This window comes from Triturus cristatus, chromosome 6 (genome assembly GCF_964204655.1).
Source record: "Triturus cristatus chromosome 6, aTriCri1.1, whole genome shotgun sequence".
NCBI classification, from domain to species: domain Eukaryota; kingdom Metazoa; phylum Chordata; class Amphibia; order Caudata; family Salamandridae; genus Triturus; species Triturus cristatus.
Window position 1 is genome coordinate 221,280,079 of NC_140589.1, and position 12,934 is coordinate 221,293,012.

A 12,934-nucleotide genomic window follows, 5' to 3' on the forward strand; every position below is an offset into this window, starting at 1 on the left:
TTTAGTTCTTTACAGCAGGAACAACCTCCAAGGGCCCAGAACTGAATTTGGCACCCAAGGCAGGTAGGAACTCCCAGCAGTGGAGTTCAGGGATGCTTCAGGTGAAGTTTTTGCGAACCGTGAGACTTCAGAACAGGAGGCAAGCATACACAAGCCCTTGGAGAAAATCCCCAAGCAGGAAAACAGCTAATTCTAGTCCTTTTCCTCTCCTTGGCAGAAGCAGCAACTGCAGGCCAACACAGCAAAGCGGGGGGATGGGATTACTAGGTTGACAGGGCAATGAAAACCTGTGTACGCAGACACTACAATGACAGGTCTGAGACATATTTGAAGGCAACTTGAGTGGGTGGCACAATCAGTGCTAAAGGCCAACTAGTAGCATTTGATTTACAGGCCTTGGGCACACACAGTGCACTTTACTATGGACTTACCAGTAAATCAAATAGTCCAATCAGGGATAACTAATCATAATCACAATTTGCACTATTTAGCACTGATTAGTAGCGATAAAGAACCCAGAGTTCGAAAGCCAACAAAATCAGGTTAGAAATAATAGGACATAAAAGGCAAAAGGTCTGGGGATAAACCTGCCAAAGGCTCAGGTCCAATAACAGTCAAGGTAGACTAATGCTAGTTACCTGCGTGGATGCAGTGCTACTGTTGTAGCACTGCTGGAAACCAACAGACAGATATACTGCCGAAAATGGCTGCTTCAGATGACTCTTTTCCTGTTCAATTTGGCACCCGCTAAGTGGCAGTAAATACAGAAGCAGAGCTTATCTCAAAGATCTTTAATAACAGAGTAAGATTTATAAAGTTGGATAAAGGGCTGCACTGTTTGGCAGGCCACATGGTTGCCAGTTCATTACATTCCCATCATCTTCAAAAGAAATTTCCACTCATCTGTGCATAGAGGCCAGTTCTGATTTTGGCATCTCCCTATATAGAAGATGTAAGAAATTGGGTTATTAGGTGTGTGGCCTGCACAAGAAATAGATCCACAATTCTTCTTACTGGGAACCAAGTGTCCCATTGTAGCACTTTACTCCCTCAGGGTAGCAAAGCGGGGCAGTCCAAGGCTTATTCAGGGGTGATGGTGTGGGCTACCAATAACTGTTCACTGGCATGCAATAATAACACTCAAAAAAGGACTGTCCAGTCAGTACTTTCTCTCTAGAAAAAGGAGAAGTACATTTATTACACACACACTACCAAATACTATGGAGTAATTTACAAATATCTATATATATATATATATTGGTAGATGGAAATTACTAGAGATGACATTGCATAATTGCCTTTGACCCTCTAAAGGGGTCAAATAACGTAAATCCATTAGCTTGCTCAAGGGTTCAAGAGTAGCAAACCACGTGTTAGAGAAATAATTCTGCAGTAGAGGATCGCATAGGGCGTGCTGCGGGGTGGTGGGGCGGGGTGAGGGAGGGGCAGGGTGGGTGGGCAGCAAACATGGACTTAGGACAGAACAGAGGAAAGTAATTATTGTGTTCCTCCGTTCCATTGTATGTCCGTGTTTGCTACCACCCACCCTCTCCTTCCCCCACCCGCCCCACCACCCCGCAGTATGCCCTATGCAAGCCACTACTGCCATTTTGTACATAAATGCAATTATCCACATCCACATTAGATGCTCCACCATACTATGCATTATCAAGGTCTGTATATGCAGGAAAGATATCCCTATCATCTACATTGGGGCCTTAATTGTTTAAAATAGTGATATCCACCCCATCTAACATCCATGTAAATCATGTAAAAGAGGACCTCAGGTGCCACCCAGATCACCACTCCTCGGGCATATGATGACAAATTGGACACGAACAGCTGCCCTCTCAATCTCTTCTTAACTTTATCTGCCTCTGGAACCATGAGGTGCGTTTCCAGCAAACACACAATGCTCGCCCCAATTCATCCAAGGTAGGAATACACCCTGTATCTCCTGCATAACTGCATATGACCCTAATATTCCATGAGACTACCCTATAATTCAGTACCAGGGTGACAAACAATATCCCAACCCCTTTCCCTTCTGTCATGTGCAGGGTCCCGTATGCCTGTGTTCATCCATGACCCTGCCAGTATCCCGATATACTTGCTGCAATCTTCCCATTGCATGACTTGCACCATAACGTGAACAAAAACAGCAACAACATCCCCCTTCCTTCCTCTCATCCTGAGCAATCACATGACAACAATGAACAAACTGGTCTAGATCACCCAACATTCTGAGCTGTACTAGCCCATATACAGTTAATCTGCAACCCACTGTGTATTAACTGGCTGGTATGCCATCCCAAACTATCTTGTAGTGCAGGAGCAAGTCCAACCATTGCTTCCCCCCATATTCAGTGGGGCACAGTGTCACCCCAGCTAGCCTAGCTAAACCATGGTATAACCCCACCCCCCCAGGTGGCATTATGAAAAAGAAAAACATCAGCATACCATTACACACAACAGTCATTATAGTTGTAAAGTCCCAGTAACCGCCTCATCAGAGTCCATGTAGCCACCCCACTGCATGTTTCTACCCCCTTCCTTGACATACTCACAAACCAGGACCAGAGCCTGACCATCAGTTCAGAATCAATGCAGCAATGTCACTTGACCCTGACGAGGTCTGCTTCAAGTTCTCCTGTCCACTGTTCTGCATAGTAACCTGGCAACCGCTTTCTATCGGAACCTCATCTAGTGTGCCATCCACCTACATCTCGATTCTCGCATCAGTAATGTCCACCATCACTAATTGGTCAGGAGAAAACATCCAGTGTGTCATCCTCTGCTGTCCCATGCGCCCACCCCGGCCAGGTTTCTGTGTGCCCCGCTCTCTTCGAGGCACCATGTCCCATTGCTCTAGCCAGGCCTCCTCCGGCTGCTCAAAGAAATGCATTGTTTTATGTGCCACCACTCTAAGAAGTACTGGGAGCAGCAGCTTGTATGATAATCCCATGGATCGGAGTTTTGCTTTAACTTCCACAAAGGACTTCCTCTGTAATTGCACTTTTCGGGTATAGTATAGGAAGAAAAGCAACAGTGCAGTTTTCAAACTTCATGCCTCTGCCTCCGGGCCTTCTAAGTCATGCAGTCCCCAACCTGATAATTGAAAATCCTGGCAATGATGTCCCTGGGAGGAGATCGTGGCTGAAGGTGCATCGCCAGTGCCCTGTGCTCTCTCTCCACTGCACACAAAGGTGATACACCCACTGGCGGAAGCACGTAAAGGATCCATTTTTCCAGGAAGACTTCAGTAGATAAGCCCTCTGCCCCCTCTGGAAACCCAACTAATTGCAGGTTGTTGCGGCAGGAGAGGGCCTTGGCGTCTTCCACTCTTTCCTCAAGCATCTTTGTGGTAATCGATAGTCTTGCTACTTGTTGCTTAAGAGCAACCACATACCTATCCAGCTGACCAACCGTTTTTTCTGTGACGTCACTCTTTCCGACACCTTCCTGAGGTCGGCGCACAACAAGCCCACCTCAATGGCCACTGTTTCAATCTTACACTCCAGTACTGTGTGGGAGCCCTGGATCGCTTCCATTTATGCCGACCCTTGTGGGCTCCCCCTCCACCACTGAAGCGCCCGTCTGCCACGTACTTCACTGCAGGAGACCTGGGGCTGAGCATATTGCATAATCATATTGCTCTGCACACCTTTGGGTGCCTTGTCTTTCCCCACCATCCACTACAACCATCCCTGGTCCACGCTACCCTTTTATTCTTGACTGATGCTGCTAGTGACGCCCCTCTACAATCCCGTTGAGCAAGCACACAACTGTCACCTTCAGGCAACCTCTGCTCACTCCTGCGTGCACACCTCCTCAAGCAGAACATCCACGTGGAGGTGTTTTTCTGCAAAGTTAGTACAGCAATACTCCATCCCTGTCAAAGTGCTCCTCTTTTGCTCCACATACGGCACCCGAGAGGGTAAGCGAGCAGGCGGCCTGAGCGTAGTGGCAGCCCCTGCCACACCAGTATCACTGCAAGGCCCACCTCGGGGAGAGAGCGGCTAATAAAGGACACCCCATGTACGCTGCTCCTTGAGTTGACCAGAGATAAGCCGGCACCCTAACCATTCAGTGTCAAGACATGTGAGCCAAAAGCGGTGTCCAGGTGCCCTCTCCTTACCAACAAGGTTCCTTAGTGGCACGAGTGGTCCCAAGAGGCAGGCCACCACACCATTGCCACTGCCCTATGTCACCTCACTTCAGGCTCAGGTCCTTTGCTGCTGGGCACCATGTGTCTTCAGCTTCTAGAGCTCCCTCACGCCGAATGCCCCAGTGCTCTTCTCCTTCATGATTTACCATCCAGGCATATTGACCTCATTTCAAAGCCCCAAGGCAGCCCGTGACCACAGCAACACATGTACGGTCAGGCCCCTCACAGTGACGCATTAGTTTTCCACTGGAGTTATTTCCCTCTCTGGGGGAGGGGGCTCACTGACAGGCAGCCGTCCGCTACGCACTCTTCAGCTCGAGGCTTCCAGCCCCACCCGGCAACGTCAGCAAAGGCCGCTTTGGACCTCAGCGGTCTTCGCACTCACCCAGTCCTTCCAATTTCAGGGGTAAGAGATATCTTTGTGGCCAGCCCCAATCTGCCATACTCGAGTTCTCTGCCGCCTCAGTTCCCACGGCCTACTGGACCTAAGCGGACTCCCACAGCACAGACACCAGGAGGCTTCAGGATACCAGAGCTCCTCCACAGTCAGCATCTCTGGCCCTCCCCTGACGATCCTTGCTCCTGCCACCAGCCTCACAGCGCAAGGGCGCACCCCCTACTCACGGGGTTCCCTTATTGCTTCTGAGCCCTGCAGTCCTCCGCTCCTCCACTCCAGGCGTCACAGTGTATCAGGGGTCTCGCCGGCCTCTCACTGCTCCTAGACAAACCAGTTGCCCATGCAATCTACCTCTTCAGGCAGCTCATTCAGGCACCATTGCTCCCATCAGCTACTCCCATAGCAGGGGAAACTGAAGGATGTGCTTCGGTTTAGGTGTGCATACGTGCTAACATTTCAGTAAATCAGCACTCCTACGGGGAGGATGCTGCAAGATTATTGACCTGGGCAGTGGAGCTCAGAGTCAGAGCCTCCGATTGGCCATTTTCCCAGCCCACGCCCCTAAACAGTGTTTGAAAAAACACTTTCATACCTGTAACCCGATAATTTATTCAAACTGATCCATAAAGCTTTATTCCAAACATGCTTTAAATGTGTAATTTCCATTAATCGTAACAAGGGGAGTGGGAGACCCAATAAACCCTTGAAGGCTTTTAATCAGCAATTGAATTGGAAGATAACTTTCATCATTTGAGTTTAACAAAGATTTGGTGCCAATATTCATAAGAGAGCCCTTTCATATCCAAGAGATGCTTAGGTCATAGTGAAAATGGTGTACCTGCATGTGAAGTATTGATGTTTGAAATTACCAGAACTGATTTTGACACGCCATCTTTGATTGTGTTGTTAGCGCTTATCTTGACAGGAACTCCATTTTGAGTCCAACTGACAGAGGTGGAGTTAGATCTGGTGCTGCAGGTTAGCGTCAAGTTATCTCTTTGAAAAGTTATGTCTGGGGATATTGTGAAATTCGTTTGATCTACAAAGTAAGGAAAAACATACGTTAAAAACAAAAGCTATGCCTTATCAAGAAAATGGAGATAGTATTAGGACATAAGGGGCATAATGGACAAATTGTACATTTCATCTTATGATTTGGATTGACTGACCTTATTTTTCTCGACAGGCGGAGCACATTTTCCCCTAAGGAAGTTCCGTCTCCAATATCCTCATGAAATATTAGTTTGTGCCTACCTTCTCCTTAATGCACACTTAGGTAAATGGTGCGTGTGAAAACCCTTAGTCTGTGAGCGCCCAAAATGCTATGACTTTGTAAGTGTTTACCATCTTCCACCCCTTACTGCTCTGCTTGGAACATCTATGTACTGTGGAAAATCCACTGTACTACGTTTGGGCACATGTTAATGCCTGCAGCTCTTGATTTTGTGAATTATGAACGTACTATGTACACCTGCAGTCGACTGTTTTGCGTAGAAAGTTGGTGTGCAAAAACGTGTGTGAAGAAGGTCCAATCTTAGCAACAAAATTTAAATCTCTTTATTCTCGTGATGATCATATAACGGCAAATGTTTTGAAAGTAGATGGAGAGATTTATTTATTTATGCACATTTGTATAGCGCAAACATGTCCCACAGGCATTAGAGAACTTTTCACAATAAATACCAGCTTCCCAGAGAACAATCAAGCAAGACCACTAATGTGGGTAAACAGGAGAGCAGTAGAAAATAAAACGTAATATTTACAAATATAGCAACTCAAACAACTGAGATTAACAATAAGAAATGTAATAAACAAATATGGCAAAAATGGAAGATAAAAGAAACAGGACACGCAATTATAATTATAAGTGCAAATAAAGGGGCAGTGAAGAGTAAGAGACATCAAGTCAGGAAGATGATGAAAATATATTGTAAATAGCAATTGAAAGTTGGGGAGTAGCCTTTCTAGAAAATATCATGAGAACTAGTGTTGCAGAAAAGAGAAGGGAGTGAGTTCCAAATTTTGGTATCACAGCCACAATCCAAAACACACATTGTTTTTTCAGTGGAGAAATGTGAAGTGTGTATGTTGCATCTGGCACCGGCACCCTCTCATGTCACAGGCACTTGGTCTACCCACACAAATGGGGCATAATTTCTCTCAGGAGATTTGGGGGAATGCTGGGTGGCACAAAATTTGTGGCTGCCTGCAGATTCCAGGACAGAAATGCAAGAAAAAGATTTTTTAGGCAAAGTTTGAGCTTTGCATGGGATTCTGCGTAAAAAACCTGGTGAGAGCCACTCTAATCGCCCCTCCCTGAACTCCCCCATGTGTCTAGTTTTTAAAGATGTGCTGGTTTGGTAGGTTTCCCTATGTGCCGGCTGAGCTGGGGACCAAAAGCCACCTTGTAAAAAAACATTTCAGCTGGGTGAAATATGATGTCTCACAGGTCACGTTTTAGGTTGTTTTGTGTTGCATGCACAAGGCCAAGTCACACAAGTGGGGTACAGTTTTTATTGGGAGACATGGGGGAGTACAGAATAGTAGAACATATGTTATTACCAGTTAAATATCTCTACGTTTGTGCCTTTCAAATGTAAGCAAGTGTGTAACACCGAAGATATTTTACAGAATGCCCTCTGGAAACACATGCCAGTAAGGATACCCATAAATTCAGAGATGTACAAACAACTGTTCCTAAACTCAGTATCTGGTGTACATTTTTTTTAATTTACCATATTATTTGCTGTTTAGTCAGGACACAATGAAAAACCATTGTAAGCTGCAGCTCGGTTGTTGGCTCTGGGTACCCCAGGTTTTTGGAGAACCTACAAGCCCTAAATATCCTCATAACCAGAAGGGGCCAGCATATTGCATTTGAAAATCTGCCATAGTAAGAAGTCACAGATGAAAACGTAGAAACAAATGGCTGTTTTTTAAAACTAAAATTCAATATTTGTTTTAAGTCAACTGCTATTTTGTATAGGGAAACCCTGCTGAATTCAGAATTTCATCTACCCATCAGAAATGTACAGCTTTCCAGGATCCACCAGGGGTTTCACACCAGTTTTTATCACAATCTGGAAGAAGGCTGAAAGCACAAAATAGGAAAAATCGACTATCTCCCAGTAAAATGCCAAAACTGTGTTAACAAATGTGGTTTTCTGATTCAAGTCTTACTGTTCCTGTAAACTGGGAAATTAGTTATTTTAGCACCGAAAACCCTTCTGTGATGCCTTTTGCAGAAATAAAACCAGACGGTTTGTTCTACAGCCCTTTTTTCCCCAAAACCCCAAAATGTAGCAATATTTTGGCTAATTTTTCAGTTCACCCAGGGTAATCCACATACCCTGGGTTCCTTTACAATCCCCAGGATGTTGGGAAAAAGGGTGCAAACCGAGTGTGGATAGCTTATGTGGATATAAAATTATGGAGGCTTAAGAGCGAACTAACCAAATTTAGCACAGGGGGGAGCTAGTAGCGAAAGTGTTAAAATGACTGAGGACCAAGTCGTCATTCACTAACCAGGGGCTTTGATTCAAAATAAGGTGTGATTCCCAAGCCATGGCTTCCATCATTTGGAAAATTCTGAGGCTATGAATGACATATAATGTAACTGACATGGTGCAACGAGTGACTGAAACTGCAGGGACTCTCCGGAATATTTTTCAGATTGTACTAAAGCCATCTGTCCCACAAGAGCAGATGAAAAGCCTGAAACTGAAGAAGCGGTTTCACTTATGTGTCCTGAGGTACTGATTTACTGAATGATGTGTGGGCTTGCTAAGAAACCAAGGGCACCGTGTTGTTTTGCTGGAGAGGAAAAAAAAAGTAGAATTGCCTCTAGGATGGTGCATCAATTATAAAATGTCCTAAACTGTTTATGAAACTGATCAGTGTTGGTCTTGTAGAATCCATGAAATCTTTCCTTCAGGTTTCAGTAACCTTTTATTTATTTATTTTTTTCAAATTTGCTGATGGTTGATCCTGCCAGTAGCATTTGCTTGTCTCAAAGATTAAGCCATGCACATGTAAGTACACACGGCCAGTACAGTGAAACTGCGAATGGCTCATCAAATCAGTTATGGTTCCTTTGATCGCTCAAGAATCAGCAAATTTGAAAAAAATAAAAAAATAAAAGATTACTGAAACCTGAAGGAAAGATTACATGGACTCTCTTTTTTGATGTTCCTTCCTAATTGTACTCTTTTATTGATTGTGGTTTTGATGACAGTGAACCACAGGAAGCTGAGCATCTAACATTTTGTAATTGGGTGGTACTGTATGTGTTAGTTGCGCACATTGTGTTCCCTTACTGTCATTGCTCTCAGAGTCTTGGTCTTGTAGAACCTTATGTTTTGTTCACCTTTTACTTCTCATCATACTTATGGAACTAAAGTCCTTTAGTGATAATGTCATCAGTTTCACTCACCATATATGAAGCGGACAAATGGTGAAGGTGGAAATGTGAAATCTCCACGAAGATTTTTTACTATTTGAGTGTTTGCAGCATCCAGGCTTGACTGGGTTGGAGGATCAGCGAAGATGACGTAATCGACATTGACACTTCCGTTTCTTAAACACAGTAACAAATACATTGTTAATCATCCAGAAGTTTCTGGTATATTTTGTTAACGCGATGACACATTTTACGAAAGAGGCATTGCACTTTAGATGCTAATTTCAAACAGAAAAAGCTGCAATTAAAAACATTCTATATTCAGACAACACTAATATAAATTTTTCTATTTATTCTTTAAATTCTGACAGGACAGTAACCTTCACAGACAATCATGCTTTCATTGTTACTGGCTTGTAAAAAAGAAATTAAACTGATCTATGGACCAAATGAAACACAGTTTTACTAGTGCAATAAAATCTGCACCACGCACGAGGTTTTAATAAACGTTTCTAAATCGTTCGTTTTTTTTTCCTCTTCAGGAAAATCTTTTTTTCTGCATAGAGCAACCCTTTCATCACAACTAATTTTGAGCCGAGAGTCTGTTTCGTGCTTCTGCTGTGCAGAAAGTGATTTCATTTAACCCAATATTTCTCTGAAAGGTACTTTATTTTCGGATGATACAGCTCAGAAATTGTGAGCAAGGTTTGCTTCTTTCTGTTGCTGAGCGGTGCTGTCTGAAAATAAGATTCTAATCGAGAGATATATTAGGTTAAATGAAATTACTTTCCACACTGCAGGAATATAAAACGGTAGTTCGGTTCTGCAACCGAAAGGACCTTCATTAGACAACCCGTGGGCCAATGTGGCAGCATATTCACGAGATTGTGATAAGAAATGTAGTAACAGGTTATTATCGAGTAAGAAGAATTTGAGTGTATTTGAGTGGGTGTCACTGTCAGTTCCCCAGTGAAACCTGAAGTCTCCAAGGAAAATCTGGTCAAACAGATAAAAGAGCTGGATCACGTGGTATTCAATAATGTCTTCCAAAAAGTTTATTTTGTAGCCAGGTGGTCATTAGAGCATATTCAATCTAATAGGTTTGGGAGTTGTGTTTGTGCTCTCACTCATGAGCCATTGGGTTGGGAAATAGTTCAGTGTATTAGTCACCTTCAATTTGAGGGATTCCTTGTGTGTGGATCTGACTTTCTTCTCATGCTTAAAGTGTTTAGAAATTACAACAGTACTGAATGAACCACTACGTAGTAATAAGTTATATTCATTATTAAATATCTCTGCAAATAAATCAATGCATACAGTATCGACGTAGACATATACTTAAGAGATTCATTTATATTTGTTTATATTTATTTTTATAAAACATATTAAACTACATTCATGGGTTATTACATAAATCTACTGATAATAAACCTGCAGCCTTACCTGAAGCCTGTAACATTTGCTGATACAAAGCCCTTTAGAGTTTGGTAATTGTTATTAAACTGCAAAAAGAACATTGACAGATGATGAGTCAAAATACACAGCAAACACTTTCCAACATTTTCGGTTAGGTTGATTGAATAATTTGCCTTCTGCACTTTAGATGCACGGCAGTGATACTTTTTAGGTTATAACTGACAGCTGTTATGGCACAAATTGTTATTCTGATAAAAGCGGAATTAGGCGATCATTCTAAAAGTACATTGGAGATAATTACCTGAACATGATTCAATGCAACACAATCACCGTCTTAAAAGTATGACTTTTTCAATAAAAATGTACTTCAAAAAGAGGCCCTAATAATTGCTTAAGAGTTAGCAATTTTCCAATCAGATAATCTTTCCATAGGTTGCCAGTTTTATCTTCGTACATGGTAGGTATCTGCAGTTTTTGCAAATTATCAAAACCAACATTTTGGTTTTCCTTTCATGCAGTTGTCAACTGAGGGTTTTTAACGTCTATATGAAGGTAAAAAAAAATCAACAAACTGGACAGCTAAAAAGTATATACAAGAAGAACTTTCAGTAGACCAGTAAGTAGCAAATGGTTTCTATTGGATCTGATTGCAGCATATCGTTTTTGGGAACACTGCAGCACATGGGCCCCTTTTGATACTGAGTTACTGTGACCTCATTCACAAAGCTATCTGATTCACACATGCAAATAGATTTTTGGAAAGTACAAATTAATTTACAAAAGTGAGTGTCACATTCACAAATGGATGTATTCAAAAAGGTTTCCAATTATGTACATTTCATCTTGTGTTTAAAGAGTGTGCGTTTCAGTATAGAAATGCCCTCGTAATTTGTGAACACCCAAAAACACAAATGTTTATGTATGAAAAAAATCAGATATTTAGTTTTTTTGAAAGGATGGAGTAAATCTCTTTCCAAGGTGCGAATAAGAAATAAATGCCCCTCAAAACTGGCAGGGATGTACAGGATGAGTTTCTCTATAGGGATAATAAAGGAAAAATGTCTGCTTGTTTTTTGCATACAAAAATATATACATTCATTTTGCATTCGATAAAGGATTTCACAAAACTTTTCAGGATTGCACTTGTGAAGCTATGCCAAACATGGGTTTCCAGGCACAACCTTAACATTTTTTATGAATTGCAAACAGTCGGAAATACCTGACCAGCCAAGGTCTGATCTCTGCCTCGCTGTAATGAGCTCTTTCATTCCACTCACTAAAAAGAAGGTTGCTGCTCCGAAGGACTGTCAAGGATAGACCAGCGGCTCCTTCTCCCATCCAGTAGGTGTGCCTATGTGGTTGATCCTGTCTGGAGTATAAGCTTGCATGTTGTAAGTACACTAGCCCAGTACAGCGAAACTGAAAATGGCTCATTAAATCATTAAATCAGTTATGATTCCTTTGATCACTCCATTTGTTACTTTGATAACTGTGGTAATTCTTGAGCTAATGCATGCTGATGAGTGCTGACCTCTGGGAATCCCTGCATTTATCAGAGCAGGAGCAATCCAGGCTTGCCCAGCCACTTTGGTGATTATAGATAACCTTCAGTGATCGCACGTCCCCAAGACGTGATGAGACATTCAGATTACTGCCTTATCAACCTTCGATGGTACTTTGTGTGCCTGCCATGGTGATCATGGATGATGATGAATCAGGGTTCAAGTCCAGAGAGGAAGCCTGAGAAACAGCTACCATTTCCAAGAAAGGCAGCAGGTGTGCAAATTACCCACTCCCAGCTTTGGCATTTAGTGATGAAAATAACAATACAGGACTCTTTCAAGGCCCTGTAGTTGGAATAAATACTTGCAATGCTTTCATCCTACCTCTCTTGCACATGCAGGGGGGTGAGCATTGCAAATGTTGTCTGTGACTCTTGGCAGTGGATCACTCGCCTCATGTGTCCATAAAGTATGCAGCTAGCTATGAGACTTAGTGTGAATTGCAAAATGCATTGATCATTAACACTCGCAGTCCTGTATTCTGTCCAGGGCTATGCCTTTCTGATGGTCGCTCGGATGTCAAGACGCTCTAGCGCTTCTTGGCGGTGGGTAGGGGAGGGGATGGCTGGTGTTGTTGCAATGGACTTTGCTCCCTTTGTTCCCCCCCCCCAAGACCAGGTCCCGATCGACTGATGCAAGACCACCCTCTGGTCCTGGTGCAAAGGTATGCTGCCGCACAATTTGCCTTCCCCCACTTTGGCAAACCGCTGAATTTAAGCATACTACTAAACAAAGGACAAATAAACTAACCAGGATTCTCTCAGTAACTGCACGTGAAGAGGAAAGAGCCCAGCACTGAATCCCTGCCTGGTAGTGGTTATGCATGGCTTATGTGTAATCTCCATATTAGATTCAACTTCTAGGTTAACATCTCTTTTTTGTGGTGCCCTTTGCCACAGTTTCTGCTAAATGCATCTTTGATAGGCACAGACGCCCTGCAGTCTGTACAATTAGTTCCAGGGCTGTACATGTAGAACACAATGCCACTGTTT

General features: G+C 43.1%; 1 protein-coding gene and 1 pseudogene across 2 annotated transcripts in view; one reads left to right on the forward strand and one right to left on the reverse strand.

Moving 5' to 3' along the window:
- Nucleotides 1–12,934, reverse strand: part of LOC146816680 (adhesion G protein-coupled receptor F5-like) — an 873,687-nt gene that overhangs the window by 372,970 nt on the left and 487,783 nt on the right. For both annotated transcript variants that reach the window (XM_085610573.1, XM_085610572.1), the window contains exons 7-9: nucleotides 10,408–10,466; nucleotides 8,998–9,140; nucleotides 5,404–5,604 (exon numbers count right to left, since the gene is read on the reverse strand). In XM_085610573.1, the coding sequence (XP_085466699.1) occupies nucleotides 5,404–5,604; nucleotides 8,998–9,140; nucleotides 10,408–10,466 (403 nt within the window). The remainder of the gene's footprint in view (nucleotides 1–5,403; nucleotides 5,605–8,997; nucleotides 9,141–10,407; nucleotides 10,467–12,934) is intronic.
- On the forward strand, nucleotides 12,312–12,453 carry LOC146816682 (5.8S ribosomal RNA; annotated as a pseudogene).